This window comes from Elgaria multicarinata, chromosome 1 (assembly GCF_023053635.1).
Source record: "Elgaria multicarinata webbii isolate HBS135686 ecotype San Diego chromosome 1, rElgMul1.1.pri, whole genome shotgun sequence".
Classification (NCBI taxonomy): domain Eukaryota; kingdom Metazoa; phylum Chordata; class Lepidosauria; order Squamata; family Anguidae; genus Elgaria; species Elgaria multicarinata.
Window position 1 is genome coordinate 174,850,676 of NC_086171.1, and position 16,263 is coordinate 174,866,938.

The following is a 16,263-nucleotide window of genomic DNA, read 5'->3' on the forward strand; positions in this document are numbered from 1 at the left end:
TTGTCGTTTTCTGTGCAAATGTCTAAGTTTAAGAACAAGCTTTCAGTTAACTAGAGCATGAATGGAGAAACAGTTAGTGCTAACGAGCATATAAAGTATGTTACACTTCATCAAGGACACTCACAAGCAAATACAGGTCAAGAACCAATTCAGTGAATGGTTAAGCATTGGCCTATGGAAATTTTGAAAGTATAAACTGGCTTTGCTACTGAACACCATTCTGTCCCTACTTTAGAACAGAGTTCTCATTTGCCCTGTAATTCCAAGCAGATTGGTGGTGATTCCTTCACCCTATAGAGTATAAAGAAGACGTGTCACATGGGCAGGCAGGGAAGGATAGCAAACGTTACTGCTGCAGCAGCACAACAACACCCCAGCAGTAACAAATACTGTTTAACCCTATTGAACATCTTGTCAGAAACAAGCCAGATCTATATTACCATGTGCAGCCTTAGCCACTTCCTAAAGAATATTACCCCAATTCTGTGCAACACAATGTGAGCAGGAGTATGCCTAGAGGCCCTTAAGATGTTTTGGCCTACAACTCCCATTAACACATGCTAGCATAGCCAATAGTGAAGCACGATGGGAGTCACAGACCAAAACATCTGGAGGGCCACAAGTTGCTCACCCCTGCTAGAGATGGAGACCTCTCAAAGTTCACTGCAAGCTTCTAACATGATGAAGGCAACTGCATAATGGTTAGGGTTATCAGGTAGTTCTTGTGTGGCCTTGGCTCATAAATGCAGTTTGCTTACCTGTAACTGTAGTCCTTTGAGTGGTCATCTATGCATTCACACATATGGGGCTCTGCGCCTGCTCTGAGCTCGTTTTGGGAAACTTCCATAGTGGAGACATTTGTTTTTGGTGGTAACCCCTATGTGTGATGCACAGAGACCATGAAGAAGAACTTTTTTCTTATCACAACAATAAGCAACAGTAGTAGTACTTTTGAATGGCAAAGAGGTGATTGTTGTGTGTATGTGTTTTTAAATGGTGATTCTGCACCCAGAACATTTTTGTTATAGCATTTCTTGTTTCATCCCTTGTAGATCTAGTATTTACCACAGATTTCCTCTGAATGGAACTGTAGGCGTCTAGCTTAATTTATATTTTTTCTAAAAGAGTGCTCAGAAAGCTAGAGTACTATCCTGGCTGAGCAGGAGGATTGTAAAGTGAGGAGGTGCAAGGATGGAAAAAATAAGCTATTCGCGGTAGCTTATCTGTCCAATCATGTAGGAGATACTTGTAAAACATCATGGCTTAAAGTGACATGCGACCCCACCCACTGCTTGGCAAAAAGGTGCATATACCCAGGTTTGGGTGGGGGAGAGACAGACACCTTGAGGTGGGTTCATGTTCCAGGATTCTAGAACAATTGGGTCTAGTTTCTGCTTTCAAAGAAATTAATTGGCCTGGGGAATATCAGAGATTCAACATCAGAAGAAGGGGAAGCTCTTAATAGTGAAGAAAAAGAGGTAGGACAACAGCTGAAAAGAAAGACTGTGCAAGGCTTCAAGAAAAATCATGGAATTAGTTATAGCATTTCTTCAAATGCAAGCATTTTCACACAAAATTCTGGAAATGGAATACTAACCCAGAACAAAAGACAGAAGACAGTGAATGCAACATGTTCTTTGCCTTTTTCTTGTGTGAAAATCAATAGTAGACAATGTGAACCATTTTGTCTGGATGAATTTAAAAGACAGTAGAGCTTCCAATAGTACAGACATGGAGGAAAAGAATTCTTTGATGGATTTATTTTTTACCGGATCCATTAGTGCTCAAAGAGGTAACACTGCTTGCATTGTAGCTATACAAGAGAGACTTTATCAACCGTTTAGCATTCTTGTTGGTTGGCTGCAGATTCATGAATATGAACTCAAGCAAGGTCACAGGCTATTGGGAGTAAGTAGTCAGGAATCTCCCTTTTGCAGACAGAGATTTAATTTAGTCTGAAAAAAGCAAGTTTTAAGGCAAAGTGTCCCTATTTCCTAAAATAAGAACAAACAAAATCCCTAAGAACAGTTTAGTTTTTCAGTCTGTCCTTAAAGAACCTCAGAACTACATGATATTGAGGTCAAATTGGTTACCACCGGAGTTTTTTTTATATACTACTTTGTGACCTAGATTATTGCTTAATTCTTCCTTCACAAGGAATAATGAAGCACACACACACACACCCGGGGGGGGGGGACCCTGGAGAAACTGTAATAGGAAGCTGACCTTACCACTGGTTCCTATAACAGCAATGAGAAGCTTTTCTTCCCATGTACTGGTTAGGTAATCACTAAAGTCATTTCCTGCTGTCATACTGCACAGTTAAAAGAGTTGTGTTACTTTATCACCACCTGTGGAAATTAAACAGTTGTATAAAAGCACTTGTGTGCTCTCTGTCTTGGACAAGTATTTCCTCTTATGGCACCTGAAACCAAGATCTTCGCTATGCTCTTCCATACTCCAGAACAGATTGTCTCTACTAACAGGGATAGTACTAATCCTTTCTTACTATTTTTCTTTCTTTCCTCTCCTCCCATTGTTTAAATTTATATTGTATGCTACTTGAGACAAAGGCCTATCTTTCCTATAAATTGCCATATAAACTCAATATAAAGAAAGTAGTTTACAGGTGGGATTGCTCCAGCTTTGTCCCTGGAGGCCCAAGTTGACTTGGGCCTCCAGCCCAAAGCACCTTGCATCAGCTAAGGCTTGTACACCACCTCCTATCCCTCCTGTGGGGGATAGCTTAGCCGGTTATCCCTGTTTTGGTTAACCTCCAGAATAGATAACTGCAATGTATTATACATGGCGACTTTGAAGAATGTTCCAAAACTGCAGTCAGATCACAATATGATCATTAGGCTGGTAAGTGGGACTAGTCAAAGGGAACACTGATATCTTGTCAGTGCTTAAACAGCTCCATTTGCTTCTGCTCCATTTCTGGATACAGTTAAAAGTGCTGGAACTTAGTTTTAAAGTCCAGTATGACTTGTAACTAGGTACATGAAGGTTGCCTGTACTAATAAGAGCCTGTACGTACACTTTGACCATCTTCAGAGTCCCTCCCTCTGGGTGCTCCTGCCTCCTGGATTGATCTGAGTGTGCCTGGGAAGAGGTTTTATGCCATTGCAGTGCCTCCATTTGTGTAATGTTCTCCCCAGGAAGGCTCGCCTGGCATCTATATTATTGTATTTTTGGCACTAAGCAAATACTTTATTTTCCCAAGTTTTTATTCTGTGAAGAAATAATTTTAACTGCTGCCATTTATCTTGGTTGTTCTTGATGATACAAGCTCTTTGACAGTGGAGCAGACTGCCTCAGAAGGTGATGGCCTCTCCATCATAGAGGTTTTTGAGCAGAGACTGGATAGTCACATATCAGTGGTTCTGTAGTAATGGATTTCCAGCATAAGCAGGTAATTGTCAAAAAATAAAAACAGACACATCCAAGTGCTGTATTTTGCTAATGTAACTCTATACCCAGAGAGGCTTCTTTACAAGATAGGAGTGTGAAGCTCCAATCCTCAGGCTAATCACTGTTGTACAAACCACCTCTTGCAATAGACCACTGGTGAAGCAATGCTCCAGCCATAATTTTACAGGGACCATTCTGCAGTAAAGGGGGATAGTTATATAAGATGTCTCATTCTGGGGACCAATGAGCATTGTTGGTCAATTTACTTATTTTTTAAAAAATGAATTCCTCCTTTCAGACTTCTGCAAATGAACACTCAAGGAACAATTTCTCTGAACTTTTAGAAACAAACAATTACAGACGTCTCATTAAGGCAGTTACAGTTTGCATGCTTGTTATAACATTGAAGCAGGGAAGTAAGCTTCTTGCTTCGCTAGCTGAGTGAAGACAAAGCAGAGACTGTTCCCTTCAAAGGAAATGTCTCATGCTCAACCCACAAACGTCACTTGCTTTTGAGGCAAAAATGCAAAATGAAGTCTGCCTGTTTACCCACCAATGTTGCAGCAGCACTGAAGCTACAAACAGTCAGTTCAGCTTCCAAAGAACGCCTGAAGGGAAAGCACCAGTATAAGCAATGAAGGGAAGAGGAAATTACATGAAGAGAAATGTTTTCCCATGTTGGAGTACTTTTATGAAATTCATTATAAGAGTTTTGCTTTATAAAACAAGGGCTAATTTTAAAATATGAGGAAGTTATCATTGCTTACTACAAGCTATGTACCAACTTATATATTTTTCATTACAGACTATGACATATATGTATGGAGAAGAGTGCTGTCTACTTTTTAAATTGATACCAAGTGTTCCTGAAGATAAAGAAGACTGTGCTTCATATACTGTTTTCCAACAGTTAATATACGATTCGGTTTGTCCCATGAACCTACCCGTACACTATGCTCAACATCTAAGTTCCTCCTCCAGGGGGTGCCTACTCCAAGGGAAGCTCAGAGGATGGCAACAAGGGAGAGGAGAGGGCCTTCTCAGTGGTGCCCCCCCCCAAAAAAATATGGAATGATCTCCCAGACAAGGCCCGCCTAGCACCAACATTGTTATCTTTTCAGCACCATGTCAAGACTATTCTTTTCTCCCTGGCATTTAACAGCATACACTGAGTTTTTTAATTGACTTCAGATCTACATTTAGGCCTGGCTGAGAGTACACAGTTGCTTTAAATATATATTGTCTTTGTATGTTGTCTGTTTTTAAGCTTTTGTGGTTTTAAATTTTGGATATCAATTTTTAATCTTCAACATTTTAAAATCTGTAAACTGCCCAGAGAGCTTCGGCTATGGGGCAGTATGTAAATGTAATAAATAATAATAATTTTACAGATCATGTTATATTACTCTTTGAACTAAGTAATATGCAATGTTGATTTTTATCAACTACTTTAGTGTTTTAAAGATATGAATTCATTCGTTTTATAAAACCAAATGGATTGTTTTCTACTTGCCCTGAGGAACTCTCCGAACTCAATAGAGTGGACCTTAATAAGTGACTGATTCCTACACATCATTGAGGCTTCTTTTTTCTTCTTCATGCCATGCATCAGTTTTGTAGCTAAATTGCCAGGATTAAAACTCTATTAGCAGTAGTTTGGGGGGTGGGGCGGTCTTACTGGTAAGCTCTCTACTGTCCAAGTAGAAGACCATATCCAGGGCCTGGCAAATGGTATATCCCAGATTTTACATTGTACAATAGGAAATGAATAGTTTGAATATTCTGATTGCATGATCTAACTTTTTAGGGGTTTCAGATCAATAAAGGAAACAGCTGAATTGGCAGAGAGAGAGAAAGGGAATGATACAAGCAAGAAGACCGGGAATAGGAGTCATGAAGAAAAAATGCAGGTTGCTTACCTGTAACTGTAGTTCTTCGAGTGGTCATCTATGCATTCACACATATGGGCTCTGCGCCTGCGCTGAGACCTAGATCGGAACCTCCAATAGCTAAGCGAAACGCTTTTGGGCGGGAACCCCTCCCCCACGCCACTGCGCATGTACCGTGGGTTCCCGCCCTTACCTCAGTTCATAGGAGTCTGACATCGTGCTCCCATAAACATGAATGTAATTAATCAGTTTCAGATGTATCATAACACATATATACAGTGCTCTAATAAAGAATAACATATGCCACCAAGCGGGGTTGGTGGGTGGGTTGTGTGAATGCATAGATGACCACTCGAAGAACTATAGTTACAGGTAAGCAACCTGCATTTCTTCATCGTGGTCTCTATGCAACACACATATGGGCGAGTAGCAAGCTGTCATACCTTGGAGGTGGGTTGGTGCATCATGTCCCCGCCTCAGAGCTCCTCATGTTAGCTATCATCTCAGGACTTCCGAGAGCACAGCTCTCCCGAAGGTGCAGTCCTGACGGGCTCAAGTGTCCACACTGTAGTGCCTAATAAACGTGGATGGAGTAGACCATGTTGCGGCCTTGCAGACATCTGTCAGAGAGACTCCTCTGCTGAATGCAACAGACGTCGCTACAGCTCTAGTGGAGTGAGCTTTAACTGACTGTTGCAGTTCTAATTTCGATAGGGAGTAGGCAAGATTAATTGTCTCTACAATCCACTTTGATAGTCTCTGGCATGAGACAGACAAACCTTTAGATGGCTCTCCGTAACAAACAAATAACTGCTTAGTTTTCCTAAAACTTTCAGTCCTAGCTTTGTAAAAGGCGAGAGCCCTCCTTACATCGAGTGTATGGAGCGATGCCTCGATTGCCGTCGTTGGGTTCGGGAAGAACGCTGGGAGAATAATGTCCTGGGAGACATGAAAATTCGATACCACCTTAGGTAGAAATGAAGGATCTGTGCTTATAACGACTTTGTCCCTATGAAACTCTGTAAAAGGTGGATCAATTCTGAGAGCTCTAAGCTCGCTTGCACGTCTCGCCGAAGTGATGGCTATCAAGAAAACTGTCTTGAATGATAAGAGCCTTAGGTCAGCTGTAGCCATAGGTTCAAAGGGTTTAGCAGTCAGAGACTGTAAGACCACAGATAAGCTCCATGATGATACGACGTTTTTAACGGTCGGTATCGTATTCTTCAACCCCTTTAAGAATGTTTTCGAGAGGGGGTGTGAGAAGGGCGAGTATCCCTCGACACCGTCATGAAACGCTGCTATCGAAGCTAGGTGAACCCTGATCGAAGACAGCCTTAGACCTTGTCGGTAAAGTGACAATAAGTATTCCAGTATTGTAGAAATAGGGCATGAGTTTGCTGTCTGATTGTTCTGCGAAGCAAATGTCAGGAATCTTTGCCACTTCTTAGCATAAGATTTCCTCGTCGATGGCTTCCTTGATGCCATCAGTATTTGATCAACTGTTATATTTACGGTACCGAGGGAGGCGTTGGAATTATCCTCCACGCCGTCATTTTCAGTGTTGATAAGTCTGGATGCCGAACCTTGCCCTGGTGTCGAGACAAGAGTTTCGGTATCGACGGAAGCCTGACATAGTTGTGTCCTGATAGTCGAAGAGCATGTGGAAACCAGGCCTGTCTTGGCCACCACGGCGTTATCAGGATGCAGTCTGAATTGTCCATCCTGATCTTTGCTAGGACTCTTGTTAAGAGAGGGAATGGAGGAAAGATGTATAGGAGTTCTCCTTTCCACGTTCTTGTGAAAGCGTCTCCTAGTGAGTTTTCTCCTTTTCCAGCTCTGCTGCAGAACCTGGAGCAGACTGCGTTTCCCTCGGTGGCGAAGACATCGACAGTTGGATACCCCCAGCATCGAAAGAGGTGTTCCCTGGTATCGACGTCGAGCTCCCACTCGTGGTCGGTGTGGAAGGACCTGCTGAGTGAGTCTGCGATGACATTGTCCTTCCCTGCGACATGAACCGCCACAAGGTAAGTATCCCTCTTTATACACCAATTCCATATTCTGGTTGCAGATCGAGTCAACGGGTACGACCTGGTTCCACCCTGTCTGTTGATATAACAGACTACCGTGGTGTTGTCTGTGGCAATTAGGACATTTTGGCCCTCGATGATCTGGGCAAAAGCCTTTATCGCATTCTCCACTGCCAAAAGTTCCAGGTGGTTGATATGTTCTTCCTTCAATGAGGGGGGCCATTGCCCTTGTGCAGTAAGGTTGTTGCAATGAGCTCCCCACCCATCCATGGAGGCATCGGTAGTGATCGTTACCGAGGGCGACGGTCGTTGAAATGGGACGCCTTCTAACAGTTTTCCCATTAAGCGCCACCATTTCAGAGATGCTCGTACTTGTCTCGGGATGGAAAGAAAGGTTCTGTGAGCGTTGCGGCGAAGGTCGAACGTTCTCAGGAACCATCCTTGTAAAACTCTCATGCGAAGCCTCGCAAACGTGATGACAGACGTGGTGGCTGCCATCAAGCCAAGCAGCCTTTGAATTGTCCAGGCTGAGAGTCTTATTTGCTTCTCGATATCGACGATGAGGTCGTGAAGCGTCTTTGCTCTGGCCACGGGAAGGAAGGCTTTGCCATCCAGGGACGATAAGGTCACCCCTATAAAGTCTATCTTCCTTTGAGGGGTTAGGATGGATTTCTCCTCGTTGACCCAGAGGCCTAACGAGCTCAATAAATTGAGGGTCGTGGATATGTTGTCTTGTAGCGTGGGACTGCTCTCCGCTACCAGCAGCCAGTCGTCTAGATACGGGTAGATGAAGATTTGTTTTTGTCGTAGGTGGGCGCAGACGACTGCCATCGTCTTCGTGAAGACCCTCGGCGCCGTCGAGAGTCCGAAAGGCAGGACGGTGAATTGGAATTGTTGAGTTCCAATGGCGAATCGCAGGTAAGTTTGATGCGACTTCCTGATCGCTATATGGAAGTAAGCATCCCTCAAATCTACCACCGCGAACCAAAGACCTGCATGAAGGAGTTGGAGAACCGAGGAAACCGTTGTCATACGGAATTTCTTGGGGCTGATATAGTTGTTTAGATTTCTTAGATCCACGATAGGTCGAAGACCACCATCCTTCTTCGGGACCGTGAATTAGCGGGAGAAGAATCCCTGGTTGATTTGATGTGGTGGCACCGGAGAGATAGCTCCCTTCGATAGGAGGGTCTGAGCTTCGAGAAGAAGAGGTGCGGACGGTGCCGTTACTTTCGGTCCCGAAGGAGGAGGAAGGACATCGAATTCGATGGCGTAGCCCTCTTTGATGATAGTGAGCACCCAGGAGTCGGTTGTTATTGACTCCCATTGATGGAAATGGGGTGCTAAGCGGTTCAAAAATGGTGGTAGATTTGGGGTACAGAAGTCAAACCCGCTGTTTTTTGCTAAAGTCAGGTTGACGTTTATCTCCTTGAAATCGGCTCTGAAAAGGCCTCTTTTTCTGTAACTGTTGTTGTTGTTGCCTAGGTTGAGGTTGGTAGTATGGCCTCTGCTGGTATTGTTGAGCAGGTGGTTTTGTCCAACGACGTGGTTTGTACTGTTGGGATGGTGCATTGAAACCCATCCTTTTAGCTGTTGTATGGGCCTTATAGATGGTATCTAATGCCTCATCTGTCTTGGAATTAAAGAGTCCTTCCCCGTCAAAGGGCAGGCTCTCAATTCTGTTTTTGGTTTCAGTCGTCAAGTTAGCAGATCTCAGCCAGGCGTGCCTTCTTAAGGCTATGGCGCCCATCATGGCCTTGGAGTGGCAATCAGTCTGGTGTCTCGACAAGTTGCTGCCTAGCTATGGCTGATGCTTCCGACTGAAAGACTCTGGCTAACTCCCTTTTGTCTTCTGGAAGGTGATCGCACAGTGCTCCTATTTTTTGCCAAAGAAATAATTGGTATCGGGCCATCGTTGCCTCATAAGTGGCTGCCCTGATACCAAGTGATGAAGAGGAGTAAATTTTTCTCCCTGTTACATCCAGTTTCCTACCCTCCTTATCAGTTGGTGCCGAGTGGGTTCTCTGTGATCGTCCTTGTGCCGATTCTACCACTATGGAGTTGGGTTTTGGATGTTGCAATAGGAAACCCGCATCCTTGTCCTGAATCCTATACATAGACTCTAACTTTCTAGAATTGGGCTGAGTCGATGTTGGGGTTTTCCATGCTAGCTGGGCAGTTTGTATCAAAGTCTGTGGCAATGGAATGGCGATCAGTGTATTATCGTCTGTATGGAAGACATCGTAAATTTTGTCTTGCACTTGTTCTTCCGGTTTCTGGATATCCAATCCCAAGGACTGAGCCATTCTTAGGATGTGCTCGGCAAATCTCCCTGTGTCATCCGATGGAGAGGCTGGATCAGTTGTGTAGACCGCGTCTTCGGGTGATGGGATCGACGGAGCAATCAAAACTGCAGATTCCGAGTCGGAAGGGTAGTCATTTTCCGGTGAAGAGGGTGCTTCGGCTTGTAAGTGCTGTTGAATAGGCTGCAATGCTTGGTCTTTTTTTATTATTTTATTTAAGGATTTTTATGCCGCCATTCAGCCAAAAAAGGCTCTCACGGCGGCTTACAAAAGTATTTCTTGACAGTCCCTGCCCACAGGCTTACAATCTAAAAGACATGACACAAAAGGAAAGGGGATTGGGAGGGAGGAGGAGGAGGGGGAAAAGGAAAGCAAACTCAGGCACTACAATCTTAGTTGGAAAGTTCAGCAGTTACATTTGGTAGCAGGAGGGAGGGGGCTCTGAGCTGGAGCTGGACCCAGGCACGGTGGAGAGGTGCCTGGCTGCTGCTTCCTCCCTCACTGGTGGCCTCTGCAGAGGCAGTTGGTAGCAGGAGGAAGGGGGCTCTCAGCTGGAGCTGGACCCAGGCATGGTGGAGAGGTGCCTGGCTGCTGCTTCCTCCCTCACTGGTGGCCTCTGCAGAGACAGTTGGTAGCAGGAGGGATGGGGCTCTCAGCTGGAGCTGGACCCACGCACGGTGGAGAGGTGCCTGGCTGCTGCTTCTTCCCTCACTGGTGGCCTCTGCAGAGACAGTTGGTGGCAGGAGGGAGGGGGCTCTCAGCTGGAGCTGGACCCAAGCACGGTGGAGAGGTGCCTGTCTGCTGCTTCCTCTCTCACTGGTGGCCTCTGCAGAGATGTGGTGCTGGTCGATGCAGAGACGTATCGTCTCGACGTCGAAGAGTAGATGCTGATGATGAGTGGTGAGATAATGGTGGAGCCTCTGGGATTCGACAGACCCTGGTTGGGGGCGGTGGATAGGCAAAATATGCGTCCGGAGGGTATTGGGGCCTTCTTCCATCGGGGAAATAGTCATACGGTCGATAGCCCTCCCAGTCGTAGTACCGGTGTTCGGGTCTATAGTAGGCAACTTGAGATGATCTATCCCATTCTGATCTGGGGGACTGATGTCCTTCTATTGCGGCTACTGGTCTGGGAGTTAAAGGCCTAGGTATTTCGGCAGGCTCATCTGTTGTTGTGAGGCGTGCCGGGTCTCGTGTTGAGGCCGCTGAGGCTGAGTCCCTAATCTCCCCCTCCGAGAGGCTTGGAAGTTCGTGCTGTCTCTGTACGGTAGGTGTCGGTACCGTAGTCGGTACCGAACGTTGGGTCGGCACCGAGGGAGTTGCCGTCGCTGTCGGTAGCGAGGTCAGCATGGTACGACTCGTTTTGGGTGTTCCCAAATGCCTCGGGGAGGACTTGTCCAGCCTTTTCTTCTTTTTCTTTCTTCTCTCCGTTTCGGAGGATCTAGGAGTCCGGGCTTTTATGGCAAGATTTTTAGCCGCGGAACTCGCTAGCGACCGTCCTGGCGTGAGGGGTATCTTAGCCCTATAGTCAGCCACGGTCTCATCTCCCACGACGAATGAGCATACTTCGTGTTCGGTTTCAGAGGTCTTGGTAGATGGTTTGTCCATTTTGGCCTTCTTTGGCTCGGTGGCCCGAAGTGCCTTTTCCCACAGGATAGAGCGAAGTCTGTCTGCCCTATTCTTGCGCGTCTGTTTTGTAAACGCCATACAGTGGTGGCATGATTGTACTTTGTGGCTCTCTCCTAAGCAAAGTACACACAGCGAATGCCCGTCCGTGGGCGGGAGTTTAGCTCCGCAGGACACACATTTTCGAAATGGGGCCTTTACTGCCATTCGCCTCAGGCTGAAGCGCCGAGCTAGCTGAGAAACTATACTACTATCTAATAATTTATTTATTTTTATGGTGAAAAGGATGAATAAACTTGGAGAAGAAATAGAAATAGAAGAAATACAAGGTAAGTTTTTTCTGGAGGTATTGATTCTAGCGTCTAGCACGATGGCGGACGGAAAAAAACTGAGGTAAGGGCGGGAACCCACGGTACATGCGCAGTGGCGTGGGGGAGGGGTTCCCGCCCAAAAGCGTTTCGCTTAGCTATTGGAGGTTCCGATCTAGGTCTCAGCGCAGGCGCAGAGCCCATATGTGTGATGCATAGAGACCACGATGAAGAACAAGAGAATATGTGGAGGGGAAAGAGGGGGGAGGAAATAAAAAAATCCCATCCTCTGACACTTTGGGTTGGAGACTGTAATTAGGGCACTGCACCCTAGGTCCTGACAGTTATTGATTTCTCTGCTTTTGAACACTGCCCTCTACTCCCTTCTTCCCACTGACCACTTCTGAAATAAATGGGGGAGCAGAATCATTCATGAGAATTTGGTGAAGCTTATACAGAAAGACACAAAGCTCCAAGGGACAGCAAATGCTATACAGGCATTTTGGGTTTAGGAACAATCAGTAGGAGTGTTCAACATTCCACTGCTGGATCTTTACCCAAGGATTCATTATTTATTGCATTTATATCCAGCCTTCTTTCTTCCAAGGAACCCAAGGTAGCATATATAATCCTCCTCCTTTCCATTTTATCCACACAACAACCCTGTGAGGTAGGTTGGGCTGAGAGTCTGTGACTAATCCAAGGTTACCCGTGAGCTTCCATGGATGAGTCAAGACTAGAACCCAGATCTCCCGACAACCAGCCCAACACTCTAACCACTACATCACACTGGCTCTCCCAGTGCTAAAGCCAGGTCTTTGGCTTCTCTTCGGGAGACATGTAGATGCACAAGGCTACAAACTTGTCCTAAAACAAGACCAATTCCGTGACTGCCCCATATTGCATTCAAAAAATTCTAAGATTCTTTGTTTGGGTGTCTATGTTGAATGAACTATCACTTTGTCTCAAAACTTGCAAACAGGCTGGAATTGTGTCTGTTAGGTAACATTTAAATTACATATTGTGTCACCTTATTAATTTCTATACCAAGACTTTTCTAAAGAAGGGCTTTTCCCCAGTTTGATACAGCCAATGAAATGCTGACAAAATACATGCAGGCCTGGTTCAGAACCACATTCCCAGTCAAATAAACATGGTTTGCCAGAGTGCAAACAAGCAACGAGTTTGAGCACTTTCTCCTCCCTTGTGTGCTGCTACATCTGAACTAGGAAACTGTGGTTTAAGTGTGCCTTCCAACTCAAGATCAGTTTGATCTCGGTTTGTAGGAAGTGCTTTCCTGATTCAGTTATTGTAGCTTCTATGAAGCTAGTCACACAAGGGGAGGCAGCAAGAGAAGAGAGAAATGCTTGTTTCTAACCAAATAAACCATGGTTTACTGGACTGGGTATGTAACATCTGAACCACACTACTGCCTTAATGATACAGTATATATCAGCAAACCTTATTGGCCACACTGGCTGGGGATGATAGGAGTTGTAGCCCAGCACATCCTGGTCACCAGGACAGGGAATATTATATACCTTTGCAGGGTAATGCACAATTCATACACTCAATTTCTCCATCTCTCAGACTCTTTTTTTATCGTGCTTTATTTGAGCCTCTTAAAGTGGCTAACAGTATCTCACACACATACTTGGTCACACATGTATTTCATGCTAAGCCTAATGATAGGAATACACAGCCTATGAATAAGTTTCTCTGAAGAACAAAGTATGAAATTTATAGTGAACTATTAGAAGAGCAAACTAATTGTTTATTCTCAACCAACCTCTGCAAATTAGAAGCCCCATCCTGCCTCTCCATTTACTCATTGTATAACAAAGTAGATTTTCTTTAAACTCAAATTTGATCAAGCTTTGTTCTGACTTCATCATATCTTCTATTTAAATAGCTGATACTGTAGTAAAAGTTGTGCTTTGAGATAAACACACATAAAATGATATTACCAATAGCTTAAATTTTCACAAAAAATATTAATTAAATTACTGTAAATCACTCTCATAGTGAAAAGCAGCAAAAAGAAGAGAGATATCTGAATCTTGTACTTTAAGGCAGAAACTTTCACAAAACTCAGTTCTGCTCCAGTTGCCAGAAGCCAGAGTGGAGAAAATACATATAGCCATAGCTAGTGTACTCTATACCAGGTCATGTTTCTCACACTAAACTTGAAAGAAGAACTAATAATTCTGAAAGCCAATGCTTTATTTATCCTGCACATATTCTCCTTTGATTTTCAAAGCTGAGCAACCATTTTCTTTCTTATCCAAGTTAACTTAGAAAGTAGTCATGCGCTTGCCTTAAGTACTCACAATAGCCTTCTGGAAGATGGTGTCAGTGTGTGCACGGACACTCTTGACACTGCAAAGATTGTAAGTTCAGAATTTTGAAATAATAATTCCCTGGAAATATTTCATTTAGAGCTTTGCAAAAAAGCAGGACAGATTAGCCTCAAGGTTTGTTTGTTCTTTCATTTGGTTATTACAATAAAGTTTATCCCACCAATGTGAAACGAAATTTAAGGTACCTAAAACAAATCTATTAACAATGTCTTCTTTCCTCTGGCTAAAGCAGACTAAAACAGAAACATCAATTAAGTCAATCCTCCACATATGGTGCAGTAAAAGCAAGCAGCCTTTTCAATTTACAAACTTACCTCCAGCATACATAACTGCCAGCATAATGGAAGAGATCCAGGACACTTTACTGCTAGATGCATCAAAGATTACTTCTATCTCTTTAAAGAATACTGTAATGGATTTTGGGAATGCATAGGAAAAGCCAATAGAGATAAAGGCACCAACAACTACAGCCCAGCCCCACCCTCCTTCTGGTGGTGTGTATCCCACGGGGCCTCCAATTGCTGGTGGCATCTTGATTGAAGTGGTAGTAATTCAATTAGTAATCGATGATCTGCAAAAAAAAAAAAACACAGAGCAAATTAGTTAGCATGCTGATGAAGAAGACGTAGCATTCTAAAAACTCCTATCACTATCCAAAAGCATCTAGGAAAACTGGCTCATCTAAATGAAATCCAACATTTGAATTCTAGCCCCAGTACTGGTTTTTAGACTACTAGAAAGCAGACAGAAAGTCTTCTGAAAAGTATTAAAATTCATTGAAATAAAATACTAGCTTTTAGGCTGCTTTGGAATGTAAAACTACAAGAACACTCCTAGCCTTCTGCAGACTTGTGCACATCCTTTTCTCTCAATGTGGCCATAAGGAGGTTTAGAGCCTGTTCACACATAATAACAACCCATTGTTTTAAAAACTAATGGTTGTCATGCATGAGTGGACAGGCTGTCTGCAGTACACCTGATTTTTGTTTTACACCACAACCCATGAAAGGCTCTTTCATAGGCTGTGGAGCATGATGTGTGAACCTGGACCACTAGGCTTTCAGAGGCTAAACAACCCAGCGATTAATCAACAACAAACCATGGGTTAACTCCTGGGTTGTTTAGGGGCTAAGCAACCTGGTGGTCTAGGTTCGTATGCGATATTCAACAACCTATGAAGAAGCTGATCATGAGTTGTGCAATAAAAGTGGAAGAAGCGGTGACTCATCTGTTTTTAAACCAGTGGGTTGTTGTTATGTGGAAACCAGGTCCTCTTAAGTGTCATTCAAACCCTAAACTATGGTTAATCTTAACTATAATTAGAGGAAAACAAACCAGCTTCAAAAACTATAGTTTGAAGTTGATTTGTTCCTAACTACAGTTAAGATCAACTAATTTGCCTAGGCTCAGTTCTCACAGTGCCGGGCCTAGCCCAAGCACTGTGGGCCCTATGGTTTTGGTGCCACAGTCTGGTTCAGAGTTAGATAACGATGATTTAGAACCCAGTCCAGTCATTGGAAGACTGGGGCCTGGGAGCTCAGCATTGCCTAGCTTCCCATCTGACTGCAGGCTGAAGGAGGGTGACTCTCTATCAGCCACAATTGCAAAATTCAGCCTTGAGTGAGGCCTCTGATTTATAGGCTAGGAGGACTTGCTCTCCATGGTAACATCTCTCAGGATTTTCCAAAACACCACACACAGATACCCGATGCTCATCTATTGCCAATAGCTCTCAATGTTGCTATTGCTCACCGATTCCTGTACACCTTTTAGAGTCAGAGGGATCACATTACACCAGATTACTGTTCCTCTGTACTTGTACACAGAGAGGTTTTTCCAGCTGCATTTGAAGAAGACTACTACTGACAGAACTAGGAAGCATTATGATGATTAATAAAGATAATTCCTCAAGCTATAGAGTGTAACATGATTATGAGCAACAGTCTGAGAAGTTTAAATTAATAAAATTACTGCACCGGTTAGCTCTATACTATTTCCTGAAAGAGAGACAAGGAATCCTGTAGCATTAAACTCCATTCTTGATGTCAAAAGAATGTTGATTAACAAATGGCTGATGGAGACTTAAAAGGCATTATCAATCCAGAAAGAAAGGCTTAAATAGTAATAAAGAATCTGAGGGGACAGTCAGGAACAACCTCCCTTGTGTAGAAAGATCAAAATGCCCCAATAACACAACCTTTACACTCACTCTTGAAAAGAATTCTGAAGGTCAGTAAATGAGTTAAATTTATCAGTGACTGATAATAATGGAAAATTTCAATAGGTGCTTACGTGCCTTGCACAGGCTTCAAGAGATCTAAATTCCAGTCTACTTG

The 16,263-nt window shown here is 43.8% G+C and overlaps 1 protein-coding gene across 4 annotated transcripts in view; it reads right to left on the reverse strand.

Moving 5' to 3' along the window:
- The window catches only part of SLC16A1 (solute carrier family 16 member 1), a 74,337-nt gene that overhangs the window by 18,362 nt on the left and 39,712 nt on the right, over window positions 1-16,263 (reverse strand). For 3 of the 4 annotated variants that reach the window (XM_063143338.1, XM_063143312.1, XM_063143320.1), the window contains exon 2: window positions 14,242-14,498. In XM_063143338.1, coding sequence (XP_062999408.1) covers window positions 14,242-14,458 — 217 coding nt within the window. In that variant the 5' untranslated portion in view covers window positions 14,459-14,498. Of the gene's footprint in view, window positions 1-14,241; window positions 14,499-15,679; window positions 15,952-16,263 lie in introns of those variants that run through there. The other variant, XM_063143329.1, reaches the window with a different exon arrangement.